This window comes from Cucurbita moschata, unplaced genomic scaffold (genome assembly GCF_002738365.1).
Source record: "Cucurbita moschata cultivar Rifu unplaced genomic scaffold, Cmos_1.0 Cmo_Scf00008, whole genome shotgun sequence".
In the NCBI taxonomy this organism is placed as follows: domain Eukaryota; kingdom Viridiplantae; phylum Streptophyta; class Magnoliopsida; order Cucurbitales; family Cucurbitaceae; genus Cucurbita; species Cucurbita moschata.
The window spans coordinates 2,144,383-2,159,688 of NW_019268524.1; the positions used below are offsets into that span (position 1 = coordinate 2,144,383).

The following is a 15,306-nucleotide window of genomic DNA, read 5'->3' on the forward strand; positions in this document are numbered from 1 at the left end:
GGGGGGGGGGGGGGGGTCGGGATCGGGGTCGAGGATGGTCTAAACATATATGAATGAAAGTGAAAACGACAAGTGCGGGACAAACCGGCTTCACATCCCCATTCCATATGACATGAGCAGCCAAAAATCCAATAACAGCAGGCACAATGTACAGAAGTGCAGGCTGAAAAGATGAAATCAGACACAGGTTAAGGCCACATATTTTCACTAAAGAGTTTAGAATCAAGAAATAAAGTCATTAACTTCGGAGATCATTTTAATCAAAGGTGGTGTGTAGGCCAAAAAAAATGCAAACGTCACCTGAGCAGCTTGAAACCAATTCATGACTATTATTGTGAGGACCAAACCAAATGTGTATCCCGCAAAAGCACTCGTAAAATATTGACCGTTTTTTCCCCTGGATGCATCAAATCGAAGAGCCAAAGCAACAAAGATGCCTACAGGAAGGGAAGCAATATCAATAGTTTCCTCAAGAAACAAAAATTTCCAAAATTGCAAGGTAAAATTTCTAACAAAATTAAGACAAATTAGATCTATAAAAAAGCAAAAACACACCAACTTGCTTGTGATTATGTGAAAATTATGCACAAGCAAAAAAATAAAATAAAATAAAAGAACGGAGATTCAAGTTATTCTAATAATCAGGCAGCTTCAAGGTTCATTTTTAGACAATGTACACAATATTCTCACAAGGTAACACTTGTTTATATCTACTTAACTTAAAAAACTGCATACTAAACAAGCAATATGAACGGAAGACAGGGTCATCAACGCTCGATAACAGAATTACACAAACATTATAGTCAAGATAAGAACATTCATCAAGGATCTTCAAAAGGCAACGAGCACTACATAGCCAGCATGATATGTATTATGGACACGGTGACCTCCAACTTTTTGGAAAAACTAAACCACCAAAATATTGTAGCTGAGACCCGTACGCATCTAAGATAAATCTTGACATTCTAGCACGTTCTAGCAAAGATGAAAAGCATAGTTGGCAGGTAATATGAAAATAAATAAATAAATAAAAAGTCCCAACCACAAATCCAACACATCCAGATCGACACTCAAACTCACCGGGAATGACAATGTCACCAAGTCCAAGCATGGAAAATGGTCTAACAGCGTCTGCAGTGGGGAACAAAAGCTGCAGACAAATTTAGAAAACCACAATCAGACAGTCAGCTTAGCCCAAATCAAATTTCACTCTGAAATGTCATGGAAAAGAAAATATGACATATTCAAGTTAAGCAAGAGTACAAACCTTTATAGGTGCGTCAAACGATTTTGCAACACTAACCATCACTGGAGTAAAGAAAACCCAGAAGATATCATATACGAAAAGTCCAGCCTGTGGGGAAATTAGGAAAATTAATAAGGGGAAAAAATGGCAACTTTTATCAAGCATTTTCCAACATTAGACTCCAAACATGTCAATTTTGTGAGTGTAGTTTACAAAACAGAGGATTTCAGAACACATAAGACAAGTATTCCATACAACTGTAACCAGATAATTTTGAATTATCATTAACTTTCATTTCCATATCCTTATATTCCTTACCAAAAGTATAGCACCAGTCTTAAAGGAACCAAGAGAAAGCATTTCAATTCCCTGCAAACGGAAAACAGAAAATTAATTACTTCGTTGTGTGCTCATCTATATGTGTATATGCTGTATAAATGAATATCAATTAAATACATAAAAAGAAAATATACGAAAATCCCACAGGTAACTTTTAGAAATAATTAAATTGATGGTTTAATTCTTGAATTAAACCCAACAAAGATCTTGTCGGTGAGCAACAAACTCCCAACTGCATACTTTTAAGTAATTAAACAAGAAAGGATTGCTCAAACAAATGGCTACAGTGTGGTTTATTTTAAAAGATTGCACTGTACCTGGATACAAAAGGCAAGGCCCAAGATATTGTTAGCCAGCCAATGTTTTTTCAGAGCATACCATGCACAAAAGAAAGTTCCAGGAATTGCTGCAACAACCTGAGACCTGGTGAACTCGATCTCCAAAGCTGTGAAAGAAATGAAAGGAAAAATATCATTCAGCATGATAAAAGGATATAAGGTCAACCAGATAAAATCAGCTGAAATCTTGAGAGAAGCAGAAGAATCAAAACAGAAACAAAGTTATAACCGTACAACAAAAGGCATCGTTAATGTTTTAAAAGAATTTGGCGCTAGACCTATGAACTTCCTGACGAACAGATACATTAACATAGGAAACTAGAACAAAAACCATTAGATTTCAATCTCCTTAATAGGAAAAGTGGCAAATTAAGTTCTTCAAAGCCAACAAAGAGCTCTAAACCACCTACGGACCAAGGTTCATTTCAAAATAGATTAGACTTGAAAATTCAAAGAAAGAAATGGTGATCCAGACTTCAAGGATAACCTTGCATCATAATCTTAAAAAAAAAAAAAAAAATCCAAATTATAATAAAAAAAAAATAATAATAAATATAAAACACTTGGAAGTTGGAATTAGCATATTTTCCAGGAAAATACATAAAGCTAAAACAAAACCACATACCACGGAAATATGGAAAACGCCATACAATAGCATCTTGATTCCAATGGTCTGGCAGATATCGTTTGATAGCAGGCAACAGAGTGGCGCTAGACAGAATGGAAAGAGGCCAATCATTGTAAAATTTTGAACCAGCACACTTAATTATATCAGCAATAACAAGAAGTGCTTGTGTTCTTGTTATGATTTGAATACATACGAAAGAGCAAGGATCCCAAGCACAAAGAAGTAGATTGTCAAGACTGCATTAACCAAGTCCTTAGATAGAAACTTGAAAAGCAAAAAAAGAGACAAAAGCATCGCACTCCCAACAAAGGGAAAACGCATAGCATGTTCACTCGACATGGTCTCCTGCATATTTGACAATAAGAAATTGTAAGCAAATGGATTTGTAATCATTCAAGGAAATGAACAACTTGGAGAAATTTCCCCGTTGCACTTACTGAAGGTGGAGTAGGTTTCACAGACCGATAACAACCAACATAAACAGTTAGACAGGCAGTGAGAACGACATTCACATTAGGATCAACCTTCATGACAAGTGGAGCTAATGTCAATCCTGCATCCGCAAAGTTGAAGAAGTTAGGCTTAGCCATACAAATCTCTCTAACAAATATATATATATATATATACGTATCATTGCACTAGTTCCATGTGATTGAAGACAAGTACAAATTCATTCCAATCCATCGAGATCAATGAATACAAACTACAGATAACTTGATCTAGTCCCATACTAAAAGTTATACAGATCTTGCAAAAGACTCCAAGAAACTACAAGTGGCAATTAGTCGAGATTATAATCTATGATCATACCATATAACCACCAATATTACGTCCAGCATATAAAAAGACAGTTCATCGATAGAGAAAATAAAGAAAATTGGTCATTCACATGCAAGCTATCTAATTAAGCGATTAATGTTACCCAGTGCCTAAACATCCAGGGCGAAAAGAGTGGTCTTACAAAAGCAAACACAAAAGAAAGAAAGAAAGATCTCAAGATTAACGCACGCCGACCTTTGCATTCATATATTTAAACGACAAAAAATCAATAAAAGAAATATGTTACCCACCCGCTAAAGCAAAATTCGCAATACGCTCGGCGTTCATCTTGAACAGTTCTTAATTAAACACCTTACACCAACACTGTCAATCCGGAAAAAACGTGTCCCGCAATTGCTCCCTCTGCAGTCAAACTCGTAGACAAACACATTAGTTAAAACGCAAACATCAATTTAAACTACGAGCGTAAACAACAAACCATAAATAAATAATCAGAAATGGAATCAACATCAACACACAAAGAAAACCATTGAATTGGAGATAGAAAGATACAACCGTACCAATCATCGGCGGCTCGAGGACTTCGAGTGGATTTGACCACGCAGATCGGAGAGCTCGCCGAAGAAAGAGAAGGGATTTTTTTCACAAAATTTTCAGATTTAGGGCTTAACTGGACGAATGGGTAAAAAAAAGAAAATGAAACGGTAAAACTAAAATTTAAAAATGACGCCAATCGATTCACCGGACTGATACTTTAAATCGTCGGATCTTCAATGACCACCGGGATTTTGCCGGAACGTGACGGACAAACGTTTCTTTTGCCACGTGGCGAATTCCTATTGGTTTGGTGATGGTTCTGATGCGAACGCCGTTTGCGATTGGACGTGGTATTTAAGTAAAACCGGTCAGTAGAAATAAAATAATAAAATTTATCGAGAAAATTAAATAATAAAAGTATTACAAACCGCTAAAATTAAATAAAGCCACGTATTTTTCTGATTTTTGTCCAATCATATTTTGACACGTCGGATTGGGCTTCTCCCGCTTGACATGTCATCTCAAAAGCGTAACGTTCCAGTAAACCGTAAATTATTCTCTAATATACTTAAATTATAATAATTCTCGTGAAATTCGTAATTTATTTTTAATTTTTTTAAATAAAATTAATAATTTAAAAAATGGAAAATGGAAAATATATATAATTGGCTTATCCGTTTCTCAGCGGAGCTGCTCTGAAATACTGAACGATGCAGTCGCGGTTGCAGCAGCTCCATGGGAGCCGAATATTGAAACCTCGTGGACTACGCGAGCAAATGGCTACGACTTCCATTGCTCATCTCTCAAGATTCAGCTCAAGCTCACTCAGATTCTCCTCTCCATTATTTCATCCGCTCTCAGCGTCTCTTTCCGTTGCTCAATTTAGCAATGTTCTTCGTCTTCGCGCTCGTTCCACTGCTGCGAAACCTATCGCGATGTGCAAAATGAACGATGCAGGTTGTTCTTTTTCTTTTTTTGTTCTTCTGCGGTATTTGCAACAAGCTATCTGTTTGTTTATGATTTTATTGTGGAATTTTTGCTGAATTAGAAGGGGGTTTTGTGATTTTTATTGATGAATATGCGTGCGGTTGAATGAAAGTAAAGAAGAATTTTGTTTTTAAATGTTTGTTAGATTTGATATCACAGTTGGAGCTGGGGAAACCACTGCAGAATCGGAAACCGGAGAAGCGTGTTAATGGTATATTCTGGATCATTCTTCTCAACATTGGAGTATATGTGGCCGATCACATTTTTCAGGTACGAGTTCTGTTACCACATGCTATCAAGTCTAATGCTATTTGCCTATAGAGATTGAGAAAGAAAGAGCCCCAAAATATTGCCCAAAAGTTGAGGAGTACTGAATGAACTATTTGTCAAAGCTGATTGTTATAGGGCATTAATAGGTTAATCCACTCGTAAGCAGATTATTAACAGTAAACCGTTCTATTAGGGAATCTGAAAAGATACGTTCTAAAAGCATCAGATTCATAGCAGTCAACTTAGCTAGTAAAAAACTTGATTCTCGAGTTGAAGCAACTCAAAAGCTTAAGTTGATGGGTGATGGTAACTTTAATTATATCAACATTTTAACATTCTCCTTGTTTATGGGCTTGAAAGTTTGTAATATGCTCAACAAGTAGAAATCAATATTACTTGGGGAGTAGAGAATGGTAGGGTTCTTTTTTTTTTTTTTTTTTTTTTAAATTTTGTGATAAGGAATCAACCCTAATGAAAGCTTTATACCAAATGATAAGGAATCAACCCAAACCCAAGAGAAAGCTCTAATGCAAAATGCTAAGGAATCACTATAAGGAAAGTAAGATTCGAATTACCTTATTGATCAAATATATTAAGTCAAGAACACTTGTTTGAGATCTGAGTCACTCCAGAAGTAAAACTGATCATGTCAAACTTGAATGATTGTACATGCAACCTAAACTATATAGAATTGCAAAGAAACTTAGTCTTTGACAAAAGGAAAGCACAAATGCTCTTTTTATTCTTTGCAAAGATAACATATATGGCTTTATATAGCCTCAAAATGAGAACTCTTAACCTTCCATGAGGCATTCCTAGAGTAGAGTTGTAATTTTCATACTTTATGACCATAATTAACCACTATGTAAATAGGCTTTAAAATACATTAAAGAAACACCATAACTCTAAAGTACCATCCACCCAAAATTTGTAACCATCCAAGAATAAATGGAGCTTGATTCTTCTTTAATGTGGCATGAATTGCAACATCTTGTGATAATTTGAACAACATTTTCTTCACATCTTCCTTAAAATTTATCTTGTATGATTGATGCCTTGGTTCATATCACTTTGTTACTCAAACACTGAGATGCCTGTGCTCAATTACTAAATTCTCTTTTTCATAGGTTCGTAGTATAGGAAATCTGTACCTGTACCACAATCGTCCTGCATGGTATCAATTTTTTACAGCAACATTTTGTCATGCTAATTGGTGAGTTTTTGGGCTCTTCAAAATCATGCAAATTTTACATTTCTCGTCTACCCTGAATGGATCGGTGGAGTTAGAAGCTTGTTATCTTCTCATGAGAATGCAATTTTCTGGTTTTACAAGCATGACTTAGTGGAATACTTACTATTTCCATGAATGTTTTGCAGGAACCATCTCTCTAGCAATCTTTTTTTCTTGTATATATTTGGTGAGACCCACACTTGACTTCCCTCCCCTCCCCTCCAAGAAAATGAATGTTCTAATGTATGGATTTCTACTTTATTTCTTGGAGGTGGAAGCCATAAAATAACCCTAATGTTCTGACATTTAATAGTTCCATTATTTGTGATGAACAGGAAAACTTGTTGAGGAAGAGGAAGGAAACTTTGCTTTGTGGCTTTCCTATATTCTTACTGGTGTAGGTGCAAACATTGTTTCATGGCTAATTTTACCGAGAAATGCTGTATCAGTTGGAGCTTCTGGTGCTGTTTTTGGGTTGTTTACTATAAGTGTCCTTGTAAAGGTATCTATCAAAAACTTATGATTTATCACTCTCATTTCCATTTTGATACATTTTAACTAAGAAATTTCTTCGTGGCAGATGTCTTGGGATTGGAGGAAGATCCTTGAAGTCCTTATACTTGGTCAATTCGTTATAGAGAAGGTAGTGCATTCTCTTTTTACTCCCATGTGAATGATCTTAAACACTCGACAAGCAACTTTTCTAAATGGGAATGCATGTAACAGCGCAAGCTCACCTCACCGCGAGTAGATATTGTCCTCTTTGGGCTTTCTCTTTCAGGCTTTCCCTAAAGGTTTTTAAAACGCATCTGCTAGGAAGAGGTTTCCATACCCTTATAAAAAATGCTTTATTCTCCTCCCAATTGATGTGGGATCTCACAATGCATGACTACACTATGCAAGTCATTGCTTAAGATGTTCATTATTCTTTTGCTCTATCTTTTATCTAATGGATCCGACTAGTAAAAATATAGATATTGTCAATCTAAATATAGTTCAATTAGTTAAGGTTTATATTCTCAAAAGATATCATAATCCTCTAACTTCCACATGTTGAACTAAAACAAAGTAACGGAACAGTTGAAATAGAATTAAAGTGTCTTTCTCTTTTCTTTTATTTCTAAAAGCATAAATCTTGTGGTTGGTTTGTGTAAAACATAAGGTGAGGGGAACTTGCTTATCCATATGCTTTGCTTGGTCACTATAGGTCATGGAAGCAGCCCAAGCTTCAACTGCACTGTCAGGAAGCTTCCGCGGAGGATCTGCCTTGCAGAATGTTAACCATGTTGCTCATCTCTCTGGGGCGCTCGTCGGTGTCTTTCTGGTATGGCTTCTCAGTAGAATTCCTTCTCAACCTCCTGATGATCAAGATGCATCAACTTTGCACAGGAAAGTAAGATGATTGCTCAAGCAATTCTGCTTTGAAATAGAACAATACACTCTGCCATTATCTTCTTGTTTTGTTCTCATTTAGGAAACAGTATCCATTCATCTTCCTATTTGTATCTTGCGTAAAATATTTTATATAGGATTGTGGCTATAGGTTTGCAAGTGTGAAAGTAATATTGGCATGGATGGATAGAATTTTCTTGACAACTAAATGTGATATGATTTAACTACCTCCGACTAATAGGTCGACATAAATTCAACTTAAAATAGAACTTGCAACACGAGGTAAAAGCTAAAAAAGTGATATTAAGGTCAAATGGAAGAGAAACATGACATACTCTTTAAATTTTCATAAACAGAGAAATAAGATACCAAGTGGGTTTTGGATGTTATTTCTCTTATATAAAGCCGATAAACAGTCTGAAGTAGAAGCGGACGGAGATGGGAAGAAAAGGACACTGACTACAGGACAGGAAAATTCACAAAAGCTTTTACAATGGAGAAGTTTCTATAACACAGGATTGGAGCAAAATCCAAGCAACTGGTAAGAGCCACTAGTAGGGAACAGAAAGTGCAGCGACTTCAGTCTCATTTTACACTCATCTATACGACAACCGATTTGAAATGACTACTACTACGTCTTCGTCCTTCTGTTCCTACAACAATGCAGGCGACTTGATCGAGAGGCTTTAACGTGCAACACTTAATGCCGAACACTCATAACATACCAAAGTTGGCCAGAGCTGTTTGGAACAGAGACGAGAAAGCTTGTGATGCAGTTTGGTCGTCCGCTTTGACCTTTATCTGTGCTTTGGCGGATGCTGTGTTGATTATGCACTCCACCAGAAAGTTGGATGGTTCTTCTTGCTTTTGTGCGAAGAAGAAAAATTTGAAGTTCGGTGCCTGGCCACCGGATGCAATGCAATGAATGGAATGGCTTTGCATGTGCCGGAGGAGGACTTGCGGTGATGTTAGAGCTGCACTGCCTCTCGGGCTTACAGCATGTTCCTGCGACAAAAAATGTGTCTGGTGTCAGCACAATGTAGAAGACGGTATAGTGCAAGTATCCTAAGTTCAGTTTCCCTTGGAGCAGGTGAATATTATTGTAACAACCCAAACCCACCGCTAACAGCCCTCTTTGGGCTTTCCCTTTTGGGGTTTCCCTCAAGGTTTTTAAAAAGCGTCTGTTAGAGAGAGGTTTCCACACCTTTATAAGGAATGCTTCGTTCTCCTCTCCAACCGACATAGGATCTCACAATCCACCCCATTGGGACCAACGTCCGCGCCGGCACACCGCCCAGTGCCTGGCTTTGATACCATTTGTAACAGCCCAAGCCCACCAATAGGAGATATTGTCCTCCTTGGGCTTTCCCTCAAGGTTTTAAAAGACGTCTACTAGGGAGAGGTAATATTTTGTTCCCGTCTCTGACTTACGTGGGATCCCACAATAATCAAAATGGGAAAGCAACAATGAAGATTCTGGCTGATGTAATAAAATTTGGAAACAAACCAGTGATACAGATATAGGAAGCTGGCGCCATTTCTGCTGAAAAGTTCCTGGAGCTAAAACAGCTTTTGAATTTAGCTGCAGAGGAGGTGGTGAAGGCGCAGGCGCAGGAGCAGGAGCAGACACTGTTGGTAGACCTAGGCCAAGTAGATCATCAATTGGAGAGCTCGATGGTGGAGCAGGCTCGGGTATGGAAGGATTCGAGACTGCAAATTCTGATGGCGCTTGAGGAATGAGAGCTCCAACGGAGCCTTCATATGAAGGAGCACTATATGCAGAACCATTGTTACTTACAATTCTAGTTTCCTCTTCCACTGATGTGCTTAGAAGTAGGTCCTTATCGTTTGCCTCGACTTGCTGAGCTGGAACAACGGCATCTGCAGACTCTGCACCAAGAGACAAATTTCCGAGTTCGTCTGAGAACTCAAATGGACCTCGGTGTTCCTTGTCAGTGAACATGTAAGATGGCTGCAACAACATATACAAAGTATATGAATTATACAACAAATTCAACAGCTAAACAACATATGCATGACAAAAGCTAACTCCGTAGAGTACAAAAAATTGTTCAATTTTGCTCCATGACGATTCTGGATACCCATGAGGATTAAGTGCCGTTACCTTCTGATAAATAACAGACAAACTATTAAATTCGTCAAATATTCTATCCTTGACTTCACTGCTCTGTGTATCAGCAAATACAGAAACGGCTTGCTTTGGAGGATTGACGACACGTTCAGCTACAGAAACATTATATTGCAAAAGCCTGTAGTAGAATAGTGCTCGATCGTGTACATCCTATAATCAAAAGAAAATATTACAACACGAAAAGACAAATATTGCAAAGAATGCAAAAGCAATGAATAACCTCTACCTGGTGAAAGTCAGCAAGACCAACTGCCAGTGCAACTCCCAAAGCCTTCTGAGTTTCAGGAGGCCTTTTGAAGAAACACTTCATCACTGCAGTGAGAATATGTAGGCGAACCTGCAATAATGATATGGCCCATCATTCAGCATGTAAGGGAAGAAATATCAAGATTTTAGAACATTAAAGTTGTAAGCATACATAAATAATGGCAATCAACCAACATCTCCAAAAGTAATAACAAGAGATAATTGAAATGACTAAATTGACCATAAACGAACACGGTAATCTGATGTCACCAAGAGAGTAGGGGAAAATATTAAAACTTGACATTGTCGAAGTTAACAAATATGTAGGTTTAAACTGAAACGTTAAGACTGCATGTGAGTTTTGTGATTCAATTCAAGTTGTAAGATTTTAAATAATAGACCAACAATAAGTCATGCAGTAGTATCTTCAGTTGTTTTAAGCATAATTTGTGAGTGGGTGGAGGGTGGATTAACCTCAGCAGAAGGCTCATCATCCCAGTTCTCAATTAAACTCTCTAGAATATATGGGGCATCGTGCATGTCTTGTGAGTACTCCCCCAACATCCAGATAAGAGCTGCTTTCGCCTTTGGTTCTTGAATGTTTTTACTGCTGATGCTGCCGACAACAGCAATGCAATCATGACTCCATTGTGGATATTTTCTCAGAAGATCTTTAACAAGTACCTGCCAAAAGAATTCCATGTGAGATCCCACGTCAATTGGAGAGGGGAATGAAATATTTTTTATAAGGGTGTAGAAACCTCCCCTAGCAGACGTGTTTTAAAACCTTGCGGGGAAGCCCACAAGGAAGAGTCCAAAGAGGACAATATCTGCTAGCAGTAGGCTTGAGGTTACATTCCTCACATTACCAAGCAAATAAAGAAAAAGAATCACTTTGTTTCACCGCTATTGCTACTTTCGTAATACAAATTAATATAAAAGAAGTGAATATAATGCATATGTACGGCAGTTTTCAAAAGACAAAAGCTAACAATTGTGTGAAAAACTAATTACCAGAGCTTCAGCAGTCACATAGTCCTTTTCCATCTCCAAAAACTGCAGAAGTCGATCGACAATTGCATTCACATCATACTGCTGCAGTGCTATTTTCCCAACAGCACGTATTGACTCTCTTGCAATGGGAATATCAACATTTGCAACATATTCACATAATTCCGTCACTGAAAAAAGCAACTCAAAGGTATCAAGTGCGAGATCAAAAAAGAAGGTGCCGTATGAATCAACTTTATAACTAGACATAAGAATGACCCAATGGAGTTCACTCACCAATTTCGTACGTGTTGCTTTCATTTGCCACCGCAGTCAACATTTCAAGCTTCAATTTTTTGACATAAGATGGCTCATTGTATTGACAATAGAAGTGTTTATAGTCTGAGGAAAATATAAATGGAGCACGCATCACCAGGAGATGAAGATGGCTTAGAACTGCATAAGATTGCTCCGGGCTTCCTGAGCTCACTAGGGTTAAGAGAGGTGCTTTAATCCGTTCATAGACCTAGCCATTATATAGAACTCCATAAACTTTATGTTTTCAATAGAGGAAAAAGAAGAATGGTATAAGAAGATCATGTCATTCCAACATGAGAACTAACAAATAGGATAATAGTGGTAATCTCAACTAAACAGCAACCAGCAATAATTTCTTGTTCTAGGATAGGAACACAGAAGAGCACTACCAGAAGAACTATATTTTGCACAATAATTCAATTAATTTCCTTTTACAAAATCTTAGACCGCCACGTTGGAGGTAGAGGGTAACCTGGACTTCATACACTTGGCAAAAAAAAAATATATTGCACATAGGTAAGGCCATATTATTTATGCATGAGAGATGAAAAGTAAAACTGTATAAAAGTTACGTAAACAAACAAAATGTTATAGAAGGATCGAAACTCTCGATAGTCACCTGTTGGTGAACGTCAGTCATGGATAAAGTCAAATGTAGAAAAACTTTGGTGGTTGCCAATACAACAGCACCATTAGCATGCTGAAGTCTATCTTCAAGAAGGTTCATGATATCAAAAATCTCATTGCTATCTGAAGGTACATATTTGGAGACCAATTCAAGTATAAGACACTGTGCCCATTCATTAAATTCCTTGATCCTGCAAGCATAAGCATTTTGTTTGAACAAGGTATGATAGATATTCTATCACTGAAATTCTCGCATTTACGGAATATATAATGCATGTATAAGAACCATTTAGTCGAGAGATTAGCTAAGAGACTCTAAAACAACCAATCAATACAACTCCAAAAGTTATTGTCCCTTTCACGAACTACAAAACTTCTTTAGAAACTCTGATTCTTTAGTCACCAAGCTTAAGTTGACAGGTTATGGTAAATTTAAATATATCGACACCTCAACATTCTCTCACTTTTGGACTTGGAAATTTTACAAAAACCCAACAAGTGGTAATCAATATTAATTGGGAAGTAAATGACAATATAGGGGTTTGAACTTAGGACTTCCTGCTTTGGTACCATGTCAAATCATCAATCAACCGAAATGCTTAAGCTGATGGGCTCGGTAAATTTAATATATAAACAATCCAATGATTACGATGCTATAAATATAAACAATCACAGAATGTGATAAATTTAATATATAAATTTCAAAACATATATAATAACTAAGCAGCTCTAACTTCCAATGATTAAAATGATAATATTTCTAAAAGTTAAGAAAAAAAGAAAAAGAACCGAAGTAAAATCAATGCTCCTTTTAGATCTAAAGCTAGAGACAGTAATCAAGAATGGGCTCCTCATTCCTTAGGCTATAGAACATACCGATTCAGAAGATAATACACAACTGCCTTACTGAGCAAAGCCTCTCTTTCCCTAGATGCTTCTTCCAAGGAGCTGGCTTCTGAGGTCAAAATCTCTTGTAGAGCAGATAAACAATTTGCAACTACCTGGTAGGTGCAATACATTAAGAAATACTCTCACCAATACATTAAGGACAAGGTAAAATATAACGGACGCCATTCAATAAATATATAGTGCTCTAGTACCCAACAAAAAATTCAAGTTAATTTGAAATACAATAAAAATCACGGTTGTTTACAAGAAATCTGTAGGCATGCTACTTCCAGTTCCTGCTATAATTTTATGTAAAGCATAAATTATGGAGGTACTCGAAATCTCTTGGGTAAGGAAATCATTCATTTGATCAAAGAGATATATAATGGTGCATAATAAAAACATGGATTAGATAATTTAAATAAATCACCTGAGTATCTCGATCATTGAGCATCAAATGCTTCAACGTTGCTGGAAAATCAGCATCTACACACGTCGAAGCAGATATATGATATAGTTTCAAAACCCCCGTAACTGCCACCATTCTCACATAACTATTGTTATCCTTCAAGCCAGAACCCAAGGGCCCTACCAGATACTCAACAAGATTTGCAACGCGAAGTGAACATAAGCTCCTCAAAGCAAGCCCTCTAATCATTGGATCCTCATCCTTGCAATCCCTTTGAAGAAAATTAATTGTGAGCAGAGCAAGATCAGGATTCACCTTGGCATAATTGCCAACGTATAGATAGCACATTTTCTTAAGAACAATGTCTGATGTAGCGGAGCACATCACCATCTCTCCAAAGAGAGACGATACATCAATCCCAATAGTCATGTAAGATATCACTTTCTTGAAAAGCTCCCTCTTGGAATCTTCAACACCAGGTGCTCTGCTTCCAGCAAGCTGCCGGAGCTGTGATTTCAGATCAGATACTTCGCTTTTTCTGGTCAAGTGAATCAAATACCAGTAAAGATCAACACGATTAATAGCAGAAAACACAGATCTGATTTTAGTGACTCATAAAATCGAAATCCATAGAACTAATGCATCGGATTGATGAGAACTTAAGCAAAATTAAAGTGAGCAAGGATAGAAGAAACTCAATCGATAAAACTTCAATTCGACCAAATGCAAAGTGTAAATAAATCATTCCCAGATGACAAACCAAAACAAGTAAAATTACAGAACGTCGTGTGAAAGTGAAATGACAGTGCAAAAATATTTATCAGGATTTTGGTCATTGGACGCTAGAACAAATACAATCGGACACACGATGCACACACTGGTCATGCAAACAACTAAACCTCGATGATCGACAACAATGCGCGCCAATAAAAAGCTGAAGTAATGAAGGAACGGGGAAAAGCACGATTTCGAACTTAAGCAGATCCACGACTTCCAAATCCAAAGGGAAAATAGTAAAACCAACAAAATACCAATCTCAAAACAGCTCCTGAACTAATCTATCAGCAGAAATGAATTACTCATGTATAATTCGAAATCATCCTGGAAGCTGCCAATGTTAGAAATTTGGATTGGGAAGAGATAATTTGCCACCTACCCCGATGGTTGGGACGGCGATGGAGTTCGATGAGACGGCGCAGGCGGAGCCATGGCGGACCAGAATTATGCTGACGTACAGCTCCGTTCGAAGCAAGACAATTCGAAGATAAATATCTCGTCGACAACGGACTCGGTGTGGTCGCAATTCCGGCTTTGGCTATGGAGTTCGTGAATCTAAGACGGAACTTGCAGATGCAATTGCATGGTAGACACGCCCGCAGAGAAGCTTTCTCTCTTTTCTTGTTCGCTTCCGGTTCTGGTAACACTTGTTGGGCCTTCGGCAACCGTCAATTGTGAAATTGGGCTTCGGCCCATTAATAGTTTAGTTGACAGGGCCCTAAGCCCAAAGATTCAGTCCAACAAAATATTTCGCGTATATTTCAAATTTTAATATGATGTATTTCATTTACGTGTGTTTGATTTTAACTGCTGATCACTTGTGTTGAATCCAAACTTGTTCAGCCACACATTTTGTTTGTATATATATGTTCAATTATCTATAACACAATCAAATTACCTGTACACTAGGTCAAGTCATTCGACTCGACCTTGCCTCTACTCAGGGTCAAGGTCTCCCATGTGCAACGTCACATTCAACCTTCTCTCAATTTCCGATTAGCGTGATCTATATGTCTTGACGTCATCCCAAGTCACAGGGTGTCGTCGTCCATCGCAGTTCACTTAGTCATGCCATCGGGAACGGTCCACGTATCGTTCAAATATCGAGACATCCCGAACATCCATGAATACAAGTTCAATCCAATTTTTTT

The 15,306-nt window shown here is 37.5% G+C and overlaps 3 protein-coding genes across 3 annotated transcripts in view; 1 reads left to right on the forward strand and 2 right to left on the reverse strand.

The window, feature by feature from the left end:
* The window catches only part of LOC111446677 (signal peptide peptidase-like), a 4,677-nt gene extending 624 nt beyond the window's left edge, over window positions 1–4,053 (reverse strand). The window contains exons 1-11 of the mRNA XM_023085592.1: window positions 3,892–4,053; window positions 3,622–3,733; window positions 2,989–3,104; window positions 2,745–2,896; window positions 2,549–2,634; window positions 1,903–2,030; window positions 1,565–1,615; window positions 1,268–1,354; window positions 1,081–1,150; window positions 301–437; window positions 86–163 (exon numbers count right to left, since the gene is read on the reverse strand). Coding sequence (XP_022941360.1) covers window positions 86–163; window positions 301–437; window positions 1,081–1,150; window positions 1,268–1,354; window positions 1,565–1,615; window positions 1,903–2,030; window positions 2,549–2,634; window positions 2,745–2,896; window positions 2,989–3,104; window positions 3,622–3,658 — 942 coding nt within the window. The 5' untranslated portion in view covers window positions 3,659–3,733; window positions 3,892–4,053. The remainder of the gene's footprint in view (window positions 1–85; window positions 164–300; window positions 438–1,080; window positions 1,151–1,267; window positions 1,355–1,564; window positions 1,616–1,902; window positions 2,031–2,548; window positions 2,635–2,744; window positions 2,897–2,988; window positions 3,105–3,621; window positions 3,734–3,891) is intronic.
* A 495-nt stretch (window positions 4,054–4,548) lies between these two features.
* On the forward strand, window positions 4,549–7,975 carry LOC111445986 (rhomboid-like protein 11, chloroplastic). Its single transcript, XM_023084572.1, has 7 exons — window positions 4,549–4,825; window positions 5,001–5,125; window positions 6,253–6,338; window positions 6,503–6,543; window positions 6,692–6,858; window positions 6,937–6,999; window positions 7,564–7,975. Exons 1-7 carry the CDS (start codon window positions 4,579–4,581, stop codon window positions 7,756–7,758), a joined length of 924 nt encoding a protein of 307 aa, XP_022940340.1. The 5' UTR covers window positions 4,549–4,578; the 3' UTR covers window positions 7,759–7,975.
* A 123-nt stretch (window positions 7,976–8,098) lies between these two features.
* Window positions 8,099–14,744, reverse strand: LOC111445983 (beta-adaptin-like protein A). The gene is made up of 11 exons (XM_023084566.1): window positions 14,535–14,744; window positions 13,400–13,916; window positions 12,958–13,082; window positions 12,074–12,272; window positions 11,434–11,662; window positions 11,161–11,327; window positions 10,621–10,830; window positions 10,127–10,237; window positions 9,874–10,050; window positions 9,256–9,720; window positions 8,099–8,753 (listed from the first exon to the last, which is right to left on the reverse strand). The coding sequence occupies exons 1-11, from the start codon at window positions 14,585–14,587 to the stop codon at window positions 8,463–8,465; spliced, it is 2,544 nt and encodes an 847-aa protein (XP_022940334.1). The 5' UTR covers window positions 14,588–14,744; the 3' UTR covers window positions 8,099–8,462.
* Window positions 14,745–15,306: the final 562 nt, after the last annotated feature.